The 12,263-nt window shown below is 46.7% G+C and overlaps 1 protein-coding gene across 1 annotated transcript; it reads right to left on the bottom strand.

Moving 5' to 3' along the window:
• Positions 1-11,405, bottom strand: ITFG2 (integrin alpha FG-GAP repeat containing 2). Its single transcript, XM_030466846.1, has 12 exons — positions 11,166-11,405; positions 9,435-9,530; positions 8,982-9,023; positions 7,960-8,131; positions 7,498-7,637; positions 6,380-6,528; positions 5,610-5,704; positions 4,892-4,945; positions 3,305-3,396; positions 2,667-2,784; positions 1,949-2,122; positions 1-1,796 (listed from the first exon to the last, which is right to left on the bottom strand). The coding sequence occupies exons 1-12, from the start codon at positions 11,259-11,261 to the stop codon at positions 1,660-1,662; spliced, it is 1,365 nt and encodes a 454-aa protein (XP_030322706.1). The 5' UTR covers positions 11,262-11,405; the 3' UTR covers positions 1-1,659.
• Positions 11,406-12,263: the final 858 nt, after the last annotated feature.

Genomic DNA, 12,263 nt, shown 5'->3' with positions numbered 1-12,263 from the left:
AATGGGGCCATGGTAGGCACAAGTTTTAATAGAACTCCATCAGTTTTTGTCAAAGCACACAAAGCAAAACAACTCGTGCAACAGTACACATGCCAGGTTGTGTGAGACATGACTGAAAATTAAGGTATTATGCATTTTTCTTGCTTGCAACCATCCTGTTTCTGTCACCAGTGGAAGAGACACAAGCCACAGAACTGGGGGTGAGGGGAGCAGGACAAGAAAATACACAACCTTTAATATGAAGAATTACAGCAGTCTGTGTCCTGGATAGAAACAGCATTTGCCAACAGGCCTGTTCAGGGATATTACTACAACCTAATTTCTATTGTATGCTTCTGTAGACTGTTCTGCAGAGTCCTGCTCTGCTGTGGTCCCACTGTGTCAGTTCCACGGATTTTGGAGTGTAAAATTAAAATCAGGTAGCAACAGTGCTAGGTGGAAAGTAACAGAGAATGCACTGAAATCAACGTGTTCACCCCACCTGTAGGGATACCTGCTTCTCCCCAACTCAGCTGGGCCCCAAGGGGAGGAAGTAAGTGTTGCAAATGCTACTTTACTAACTCACCTGAAGGGAGAGAACGGAGAACCCTTACTTGTCTAATAATCAGGAAGAGCAGCTTTAGGTGTTTTGAAACAGAAACCTGAAAATATCAAGAAACTAATATACTGTGATCTAGTTAACAGCCCCAGCAAGATATAGCCTCATTAGAAAGGGACTATGAGACTGATGAGGGCACAAGGAGTCATACTAACTAATTTGCCAGAAACAGCGGTGATAACCCACTGGGATGAGTAGCTGTACATACCATCATCATTAGAGATGACAATTTCTTGAGATTTAAGTCCAAAGCTGACAGGCTTCAAGACAACTCCTTGCTTCAGCCCAACAGTAGACGGTCTATCAGCTCTTCATAGCTGACACACTGAAGCCCTGCTGCTCTGACCACTACATCAGCATGATTTTGACTTGAGAGCTCCTGGAGGACCTTTAAATGTTACCATTTGCTAAAGGGAATTTTCTGAATTACCTTTGCTCTGACTCATATGCAACCCACTCATAAGGTTCTCATTAATGTCTCCAGCTCCTCAGAACAGGAGGTAGTTTGTGATAAACTGGTAGGAGAGCTGCAGCAGAACAAAGGCAAACAATGCCTAAGCCTACTTTAAAAACACAGCTAAATGGGAAAGAAGGCTCTTGCCTGCTCCCTAACTCAATTCCTCCATCTGCAGTTCCTGCACTGTGAAACTGCAAACGACTCAGAATTAATCACTACAGCAATTGTACGAATAGGCCAAAAGAGAGACTGAGCTCAGCTATGCTCTCCCTATCTATGTCCTCAGTGCTCCTTCACAGCCACTCATAAAGCACTTCAGCTAGCAAAGAGTGTGGGAAATGGTAGTGGAAGGCAAATGAGCAGGACCCTAGACTCTTGCTGTTCTGGTAGCTTCCTAAGCTTATCAACCTACCACCCTCACTCAAGCCTACAGCCAAGCACATCACTCCACAGAACCCAGCCTGTACACCCTTTGGTGTCCAGGAGCTTTGACAGAGACAGGAAAAGCACACTCTCATCCTCATTAGACGCCCAGTTCCAGTTGCAGTAGAGTTTGTGTTGGTATTAAAAATGTCACCCTCCATGTGACTTGTTATAAGGGATTCTAGATGACAGCATAGTGGTCAGAGGACTCTGTTCCAGCAGGATCCTGATCCTGTGAAGAGCTGCTCTGCTGCTCTTCCTCAGGAAAATAGAGTGTTTTGTGAATTAGATCTTTGACAGCAGAAACATCACTTCTTTCTAAGGAAAAGAGAGAAAGAAAGTCATTAAGGATTCTCAGCAGGCAGTATGAAAGCCCTTCTTCCTCAAGAAACTCTAATCCCCAGCACATAACCTGCCAGCAGTCCTTCCTCTTTTTTTTCCTGTACATCCTTTACCATTTCTGCACTCACCCACGCCAAGCTGCTGCAGGAGATACCCAAACTCTGGGTCAGAATCCAGGATTTTCAACAGGTTGGTAGACTCCATTCTTTCCAGCTGGATATCCCAGTAGATGTAGATCTTATGATTGAAGCTGACATAAACCAGGCAGGGACTGTTGATTCCTCCTTTGCATGCATAGAGGCCTGAGAAGTGAAAGGGTGGAGATCTGATTACTTCCAAAAGGAGAGAGAAAACAATATGATATCTCATGATGAGATACCAAAGCTACCAGCAGAAAGCAGCAAGCACCTGGTGTGAGGGGCACAAACATGGACTCTGGTATATGAAGACCCTTTGAGACAATCCAAGTGTCTCTAAACTGTTATTAATGCATGGAGCTTGGGTATTTGCAAGCTGCTTCTTGCAGGTCTGAGAGGGAGCACTGAGCAAAACCAAGGCTCAGGCTGGTTCTGTGGAGCCCCTCATCTCCATTTGAGAACAACTTAGAGGTCTGCAAACTAAAAAAGCAGTGGAACACTTACAAAAAGGACTGGAAAAAAATCCATCACAAACAAACCTCAGCATTCTCTCACACTTACTTTTCCCAATACCAGAGGAAAGCTTAGTATACACAAAGTGAAATTATTTCCCATTGCAAACAGACAAAGGATTCCAGGTCTCCCAGGGGGAATAGTAGCTTTGAGGGAGAAATGCTATGAGGACTGGCTTTGGAGTCAGGCTGCCCACCTGCACAGAATGCACCAACATTCTCATCTGCTTGAAATCTGACAACAGTCCGATTGTGGTCGATGATGTATGTCTGACCATCCCATGCACAGGCAATCACCTCCTCACACCCATTGCCCTGCAGGAACCATAAGACTGCATATTAGCAAGGACATTGATTTATCCCACAGTCAAGAATCTTTCCTGCTTGTTCAGAGCTGGAACACTTATGTCTGACCAGGATGTCACTTTTTGTCTTGTCCAGACATTTCGCACTTATCTGGTCTCTTTGCACTCAAAGACCATCATTCTCTTCTCTACTGTAATCCTTATCTATCATGAGAGCTTGTAGACAATCAGGGCATTATCAGTGTGCAAAACCATTCAAATTTGCAGTAAAATAAAAGAGTAACTGCAGGACAAAAAAGTAGGATCCTGGGCTCACTAGACCAAACAGACAAACAGCTCAGACTCTTGCAGGTGACCAGACACAAGTGCAGAATGCACCTGCACAGTCAGAGTACTCTGTATGTCATCCTGAGATAATCCCAGACTTTTTCATCTGAGTCATACTCCTTCTGCCCTTCTTAAATTCCTATTCACAAAGCTGTGTTGAGTTTTTGTCTTCATCCCTCCCAGCCCTATTCACAGATACTCACAGTAACATCCAGCTTTTCCAGAGCGAACAGCTGGTGATCCACCTGCACAGACCAGAGCAGTTTGTCTGCTCCCTCCATGAGTTTCAAGGTCCCTGAAGGGAAAAAAAGACAAAAAACAACTTACTGAAAATATTAAAAGGGAGCAAGATACTTGATAACACTGGGCCCTGCACACTATTTCAGCACTTAAGAGTCTGCAGACAAGAGGGCTAGTCCCCTGGTACAGGCTGTGGTTGATAACAGATAACAGTCTCAGTTCTGGGAAGGACAGAAGTCCACTATCTTGTCAGCAGTAACTGGAAACAGAGAGGAAAACCGGTGGCAGCCCTGCTAATTGTATTGTGCTCTAAGTAAAAAGAAAACTGCCCAAAACGGACTCCCAAAGTACATCAACAGATCTTGCATGACACAGTGAATAAACAAGTAGTTTCTCAACATGTCCCACAGGGAGGAGTAGCCGTGAGAGAGTGGAACATAAACATGAATCTATCCTCACAGCCTTGATAAGGCTTGTGAATGAGCTACAGTGAGGCAGGAAGCCTTGCCAGATATAGAAGCTCCACAGTTCAGGTACAAAGTATAATCAGAAATCCCCTAGCAAGATATCGCTGTGCAGATGGACATCTGTCTGAAAGAGGCCAGGCTGAATATTTGGGAAGAGAAGCACAGCATCTTGTCTCTACCCTGCTGGTTTATGGACAGAAAGGCTGTATTCAGCTCATTATATTCAGTCTTATTGCAGACTGTCTGATCACTTCTCATCAGGGGCACAGCAGAACATGGCTCAGGCCTGTGGCTGGCCAGCTCCTCTCTAGCAATACTAAAGCTCCTGCGTCCATTTCCTTTGCTGCTTTTGGAAACAACCAAAGTCCCCTCAAGTACAAGGAGAAATTTCTGCTGTGGTTTAGCAGCTCCTGTCTACATGAATAGAGCTGTTGAACTGACATCTCAAATAGTTGTTTGACCACCGGGTAAGCAAGCACCTTAGGAGTCAGCAGATCAAAGTTCTAGTCTCACTCTCCTGCTAAACTTTCAGTGTGCCTTTGGGTTAATGACCCAGCTTCTTCATTTTTCAGGCTGCTTGATATAATATGGCTTTAATACTTTAATATCTCTGTAAGCCATGGAATCATACAAGTAATTAATGTTTGTAGAAGGCTTTGAAATCCACAATGAATAGACTGTACCAGGGGAGAGAGAAAGGCAGATACTAGAAACAAAACGTTTCAGAAAGAGAGGAAGCCTGTGCAGTATCAGACCCAATAGAGCAAGGAACATAAAGCCTCAGCTTGGATGTTTCATCATATCCTAAAATACAGGCATGTTATCACACACCTGGTTTATGGGGGATTTGGTCAGTGACAACTCTTACCTTGGCTCCTATCTTAGTTTTATGCCTTCATATAAAATATGTCAGTGGAAGAAGTTTGGGTCAAATTCTCTTGATTGAAACAGGAAGTGTTTCTGAAGCCCAGCTTCCCTGTCTTTCAAGACCAAAAGCACTGAGCCTCTGGTTCCCTTCTTTGAATTAGTGACAGGTCTTGACAACCCCAAAGGCCTTTCTTCCAGAACAGTGGTAGCACTTACCATCCAGAGTACAGAGGGCAAAGAGACCCGAGCCACTGTTCTCACCAGAGCGACCTGTAAGAGAATTACAGCAGTTGATGTCATCTGATGAGTTTTGTTCCCACCCTCCCCCGAAAAAGAGATCCAAAACAAGCTGATCCATCCTGCCTTCTTTTCTGCCCACCCTTGAAGCTTTGCTTAGGAGAAACATGCAGATTCTTGCAATCAATGGTACTTCATGCTGGCTTTTATTTGCAGGGTACTGGCATCTCAAAACTGCAATAGCCTGCAATAGGTATTTGGAATCAAATGCTAAAAAGCACAAAAGCAAGCATAAACATGAGGCTGTGGAGAGGAAAAGATGTATCTAGGGAATAAGAAAAAGGCATAAGCTCCAGCCATGCAAAAGCAAGGATCAAGGACACCTATAAGGACAAGGCTCAGCAGCCATTCAGGATGACTAAATGCAGGCCACTGGAGGCTGCAGAGAAACTGCTGTGCTAGATGGAGAGTAAGAGCTACCCAGGGAAGGACAAAGGCTATAAAAAGTTCAAATGCAAATATCTAGCTGTCTTCTTTTGGGAGATGGCTAACAGAAAATTATTTCCTTTTGTTCTTGCAGCTACCTCCCACTCTCATTTTTCAACCACAAGAAATCTGATTTCATGGTGGACTCATAAAGTGAAAAACTATCAGGAGCAACTGTTGTGCCAGAAACCCCAAGCTCTGAATCTCTCACCTCGGCTAATGCTACCAATAAGATGAGTGGAAACATTCTTGTTATGAATCCGTCCAGATGTCTGGTGTAGAATAACATCCCGAATAGGAGCCTCACTAGGGAAAAAAAGGAGAGGGAAAGCTCAGGGAACCACACTTGAGACTGTGCCAGAACAGTATCCAGAGGAGTATACTCCAAAGCTCTACAAATCAAGACTGATAGAGCTTGTGCATAAGTTAGTGCTTTAATAGTAAGGGTTAAAAAAACCCCAACATATGGCACTTCAGGTATGAAGAAACTCACTTATGTTTAAAAAGCAAAAATCAACTTGATTCACCAGTAATGGAAAGACAACAAAACAAAAAATCCCACAAAAATCCACATATTCCAGTCAAGGAAATCATTACTATCCTATTAATTATCACTGTCATTCCACCATTTCAAAGTGTCTGCCAGGAGTTGAACAGGTTTAGACCACTTAGCCCCAAATACTTCCCCCCTCTCTGTCAGCTCAATTTGCCACCCTCCTTGCCCAACCCAAGGAGAAGAGAGGGAGATACAAGGAAATCAGTATTCATCTCAGTGATAGATGAAGAGCGTTCATGGAAGCTCTTCATCATGAAGTCCATCATGCAGGTGGACTTAAATCATGAAATCCCAACAGTACAGCAGTTAGGTCACTGAAGCAAAGACAGACACAACCCTCCCCAAAAGGTGGTCTCGTGGTGCCCTCTTCTGACAAGCATCTCCAGCAGAATCCCCTCATCTACCCAGGCAGCAATGCTCTTCACCTGCTTGAGGCAGAGCTGTCTCTTCCCTCCGCAGCGGCCTGCTGCTCGGAGCCCCAGGTGCACAGCAGGATGGCATAACCACAGCCTGGTTGAGACACCATCATCTCTGGTGAGCCATCAGGACCTGGGTTCACAGAGAGGCTGTCCACCTATACTGGCAGAAGAAAAACAGAGGAAAAAAAAGAGTAGAACTGAGAACTTTAAACACCTCAGAAGGGTTCACTGTGTTCCTTATACCCAAACTTGAATATGACCAATCTGACAGAGATGAGCAGGAGCTGCATGAATTCTGCTAGAAGTAAAATGTACAAGCTACAGTAAAAGGTTATGTTTCCCTACCAAAAGCCACTGGAGAATACATTAGTATTTTCCACTAATGCTCTCTACTTGGGTGAGAGCAACTGACTGATTTGGTTCTGACTTGGTCCCCCTCTACTCTGCCCCTGTGAGAGCCCACCTTGAGTACTGTATTCAGTGCTGGAACATGTTCAGAGGAGAGACACTAAAATGATCAGAGGGCTGAAGCACCTCCCTTGTGAAGCCAGGCTGAAGAAGTTTGGGTTGTTCAGCCTGGAGAAGAGGAGGCTCAGAGGTGACTTTACAGCAACCTTCCAATATCCAAAGGGGGACTATAAGAAAGCTGGGGTAGGGCTTTTTACATGGATGTGTAGCAAGAAGACAAGAAGTAATGGTTTCAAACATGAAGAAGGGAGATTTAGATCAGATATCAAGAAAAAATTATCACCTGAGAGGGTGGTGAGATGCTGGAACAAGTTGCCCAAGGAAGTTGTGGCTGCACCCTCCCTGGAAGTGTTCAAGACCAGGTTTGATGGGGCAACCTGATCTAGTGGAAGCTCCCATGCAGAGGGGTTGGAACTAGATGAACTTGAAGGTCCCTTCCAATCCTAGCTATTCTGATTCTATGATTCTATGGCTGTTTCCCAGATCAATCCACCAGCTGCTCTCCATGTGTTGGACAATCACTAGACAAATCTTTCAAGTCATCAACACAACAACTGCTTTGTTCACAGGGCTCAGATTTTGTGTTTCTTCCCTTGGGAGAGCTACCTCTTGAAGACTGTATGACAAATTCTCCTCTGGACATCCTGGTTCCTTACCTGACCTTCAAGCAGCCATTTCTTCAGCAGGAGCAGCTGCCCAGAGACATGGTCTGAATTCTCCATTGAGTCCTCCCAGCGGAAGGCACGTACCACCCTGTCAGTGTAACCCACCACCAACTCACACTTCCCATCTCCATCTGCAAGGAATACAAGGAGATAGATGGGATCTCTCATGCTTCCATAGCCCCAGGACCCCCAGCACTGAGAAAGCACAGAGCTGGTTTCTATCAGGTAACATCCCTGAGAATACTAATCTTGTAATGAGAAGATTCACTTCAGGAAAAATCCTAAAGCTCTTGCTTCTCTCCTCCATGACTTGGGTTATGGTTTGTTGGATCACCTGTTTCAGGAAGATTGCAATTTGCCTTCTGTGGCTTCCACAAACCTTCTCTTTCCCTCACTACTTCATGCCCATGAGCTCCCTCACCCTGCACTCCCCACACCAGCTTCACAGCTCACCAATGTCACTGATCAGCATGACCTTGGTGTTGGCAGGAATGTGCTGCTTGAACACTGGCTTCTGCTCGTCTGCTCCAGCAACCTCATGGTGTCCTGAAACATCTGGGTGCTTTGGAGAAGTCAGGTCAAATAGATGAAACCAGCCTTCTGCACTCACTGCCACCACAAGATTCTAAAAGGGAAGAAAAAAAAAAACTTAGGATTGTTCCCATTTTAGAAACTGCAGAAGCTGTTCCACATCAGGAGGAGGGAAGATAACAAGGGTAGATCCAACAAGATCGATGACTGCTACAGAGGGGACAGGAAAATGGTTCTGGCCTGTGTACAAACTACTCAGGTACTGCAGAGTCCAAAATTCTTTGTTCATCCTTCTCAGGCTACAAAGCCAAGCTGATGTGTGCATCAATCCCCCAAAATGTGTTCCTTTCTCAATACTCACTTCAGCTCTGCTCCCCACTGGAGCACACACAGTATTTTAGAAAAGCTGCCTAAACTGGGAGTTTTGGACTCGGTGATCCCAGGTTAACCCCCAGAACTAGCAGTCCAGCAAAAAGGAGTCATATCAGACACAGTGGAATTTGCTTGGGAGTCTAGAATATTCTGTGGCTTATTCTTGTTTAGATGACCTTAGGGCACACAGCTAAGTGGCAGCAGGCCATGGCTTACACCAGAAAACAGAACAGAGTGTGGCAAAAGCCATTGAGGGAAAAAAGCAACCCTCAAATCACCAAAGCCTTGTGGTTCTCACACAGGGGGACATAAATCAATAGTACTTTCTGAAAACAGGATGGATCTCCTTGCTCACTAAAAACTACATATGGCAGATATAGGCAGATAGGCAGATAAAAGTTTTATGTAAACAGAAAAACAGTTTTAAAACAGATGCGTTAAGGCTCTATGAGCAAGTGAGAGAAAGCACCTGCAACACATCCTCCACACTCAGGATATAACATGACCCTGAACTCCTAAGCACCTCTCAAATGCCCAACAGATACAGATGGGAAGAGTTTGGCTGCTCTCACCTTTCCTTTATTGCATATATCTCCCACACCAACACATGTGAGCTGCAAGAGAAAAGAAGGTTACGTATGAGAGAAAGCAACCCAAAACAGCCCTTTCCCTACCCCCTCCTCTCTCATGAACCACCTCTTGAAAATTTTCAAGGCTGAAGAGAGCACAGTCAGACACAAACACATCTGGTGAGAACCCTGGGACAAAATCCACAGAACACAGGAGCAGGGTCAGGGGGGACAGAATCCTTTTTCCTGTGTTTTTTCTGTACTTTGCTCATCACTCTTCTCCCATGGGGCTGGCTGCGGGCAAACCCAAGGTTTTCATAACTACATGAAAGGCATCAGGACCAGTTCTGGCTGTCATTATCCTCTACTCAGCATGTTCCTAGTCAGTGGTCAAGGACGTCTGGCTGCACACACACCAAAAGGCCCAACTATTTACAATTTTTTCCAAAAACTGACCATTCCTTGGCAAGATCGCACAGCCCAGGGTTTGCTGTCATCATTCTTGTAAACATAGAGTTTACCGTTGGTGTCTCCCACCACCAGTTCATTCAGCTGTACGAGAGAATTGGGTTAGTTACAGGAAATTCAAAATCACAGTAGCAGAACGCTCCCCCCCAACAATAAATGCAGAATTCATATATAAAGGTCATCCCGTGGGAAGAGGCAGCAAAGCAAACTGAGGTAAAGCGAGAGCTTCAAATGAATAGAGAAGGTATGGGGGAAAAAAAAACAAAAAGAGGAGGAAGAAGGAAGAGGAAGAAGGAAGAGGAAGAAGAGGAAGAAGAGGAAGAAGAGGAAGAAGAGGAAGAAGAGGAAGAAGAGGAAGAAGAGGAAGAAGAGGAAGAAGAGGAAGAAGAGGAGAAGAGGAAGAAGAGGAAGAAGAGGAAGAAGAGGAAGAAGAGGAAGAAGAGGAAGAAGAGGAAGAAGAGGAAGAAAGGGAAGGGAAGAGGGAAGGGAAGAGGGAAAGGGAAGAGGGAAAGGGAAGAGGGAAAGGGAAGATTTGGCAAGGGAAGAGGGAAAGGGAAGATTTGGCAAGGGAAGAGGGAAAGGGAAAGAGGGAAAGGGAAGAGGGAAAGGGAAGAGGTGAAAGGGAAGAGGGAAAGGGAAGAGGGAAGGGAAGAGGAAAGGGAAGAGGGAAAGGGAAGGGAGAGGAAAGGGAAGAGGGAAAGGGAAGAGGGAAAGGGAAGAGGGAAAGGGAAGAGCGTAAAAGGGAAGAAGGGAAAGGGAAGACGAGCAAAGGGAAGAAGGGAAAGGGAAGAGCGTAAAAGGGAAGAAGGGAAAGGGAAGAGCGTAAAAGGGAAGAAGGGAAAGGGAAGACGAGCAAAGGGAAGAAGGGAAAGGGAAGAGCGTCAAAGGGAAGAGGGAAAGGGAAGAGGGAAAGGGAAAGGGAAGGGAAGAGGGAAGGAAGGGAAAGGGAAAGAGGGAAAGGGAAGAGGGAAAGGGAAGAGGGAAAGGGAAGAGGGAAAGGGAGAGGAAAGGGAAGAGGGAAAGGGAAGAGGGAAAGGGAAGAGGGAAAGGGAAGAGGGAAAGGGAAGAGGGAAAGGGAAGAGGGAAAGGGAAGAGGGAAAAGGAAGAGGAAAAAGGAAGAGGAAAAGGAAGAGGAAAAAGGGGGAAAAAAGAGAAAAAGAGAAAAGACAAAAAAGAAATGAAGGGGAAAAGAAAAAGAGAAAAGGAAAAAAAAGGGGAAAAAAGGAAAAAAGAAAAGAGAAAAAAGAAAAAGATAAAAGAAGTAAAAATACAAAAAAGAAATAAAGGGAAAAACGAAAAGAAGAAAAAAGACAAAAAAGAAAAAAGGGGGAAACGGAAAAGAGAAAAAGGAAAAAAGAAAAAAGGGGGAAAAAAGAAATTAATTTTAAAAATACTAATCTTATTCCCTCATCAAAAGACTGCTACCCAAGGCCGACCAGGCCCGACTCCCCGCCCCCCGGTGAGCGGTGCAGGGCACACCCCGAGCACGGCCGCAGCCCGCTGCTGGGTTCGCTCCAGCTCGCCACCCAAGCCGGGCCCAGTACTCCTCCTGGGGAAGCACCGCAGCCCACTGCCTGCAGCCCGCTGCCCACTGCTACGGGCCCGCCCGAGCCCCGCGGCGGGTCTGGGCCTGCCTCGGGGCGCCACCACCGCCGACCCCGCAGCCGCCCGCCCGCCCATCCTCGCCAGGCTACAAGGGCCGCTCCCCCAGCCCCGCACCGCGTCGTTGTCGGCGTCCCCCAGACAGATGGCATGCGGGAAGAGATTGCTGCCGAAGTCGAGCGCCACGCACTGCACGTAGCTGACCGACCGCATCCCGCCGCCGCCGCTCGCAGAGGCGGAGCTCCCGCCGCTGGCCGCAGGGCCGGCCGCCAGCCTGAGACACCGGGGTGCGACTGCGGCTCCGCCGGTAAAAGCACAGCCGGGACGCGGCGGCGGTGCGGAAGGCGATGGCGGGGTGGGCGGAAGCTCCCGGCAGGGGCGGGGCTCCGAACGGGACGGGTGCTCCCGATAGACCGCGCTCCCCGCAAGCCTCTCAGCGTCACCGTTCCCTCCGCACCGCCGGCTGCCAGGTGAAGACGCAGGCTTCCAGGTGCCCCGGAGCCCGGTGTGGCGGCGAGGGGAAGGGCCGGCCCAACTGCAAACATCCCGGGGTTGGGAAGGCGCCTTTGGCCTTCGCACTCTGGGCAGCCGGGCCGCTCCGTCCCCGCCCGCCCTCTCCGGCGGAGCTGTCGGTTCGTAACAGCAGAACTTGCTTCCCGGCCCCCCAGTGCTGCCGAGCTGTTTAATTTCTGGTTAGATCCAAAGCCCCAGCTGTACACCCGACAGCACTGAAGGGCTTCTGCTCGCAGGTTGGGCAAAAACGCGCTGCTCCCACTTAGTGAACCGGGACACTCCTGCTACTTCAAGGATGCTTACTGTACAACCATGACAAGGAACCCACAGAGGACGAAGGGCTTATAAATTGAAGGACAGCATGTGTGGTTTTGTAATTGTTATTTTTAAGAGTTTTTCTATAAGGACATAATGAATAGCTTTTATTTGAAGTTTACATGCATGACCGCACAGAAGCTAGCAGGCCATCTTCTGCTGGCAATCGTTTTTGAAGACAGCATGGAACTTCCTTGCTGATTAATGGGCACAATTAATGTCCTTAGTGGATTTACATTCTTAAAACATTTCATATGTTGGTTATGTAGTAATGAGGACAAACTTTCAAGATCGCTTACACTTAACATTTTTTAAACACCTTTTGCTTTCAAAAACACACTGAGAAACAGTCATCCCTGTAGGAGACTTCTGAAAACTATTGCTCAG

Source organism: Calypte anna, chromosome 1, assembly GCF_003957555.1.
Source record: "Calypte anna isolate BGI_N300 chromosome 1, bCalAnn1_v1.p, whole genome shotgun sequence".
NCBI classification, from domain to species: domain Eukaryota; kingdom Metazoa; phylum Chordata; class Aves; order Apodiformes; family Trochilidae; genus Calypte; species Calypte anna.
Note: the sequence above shows the minus strand (reverse complement) of the source record. Positions and strands in the feature narration are given on the sequence as shown.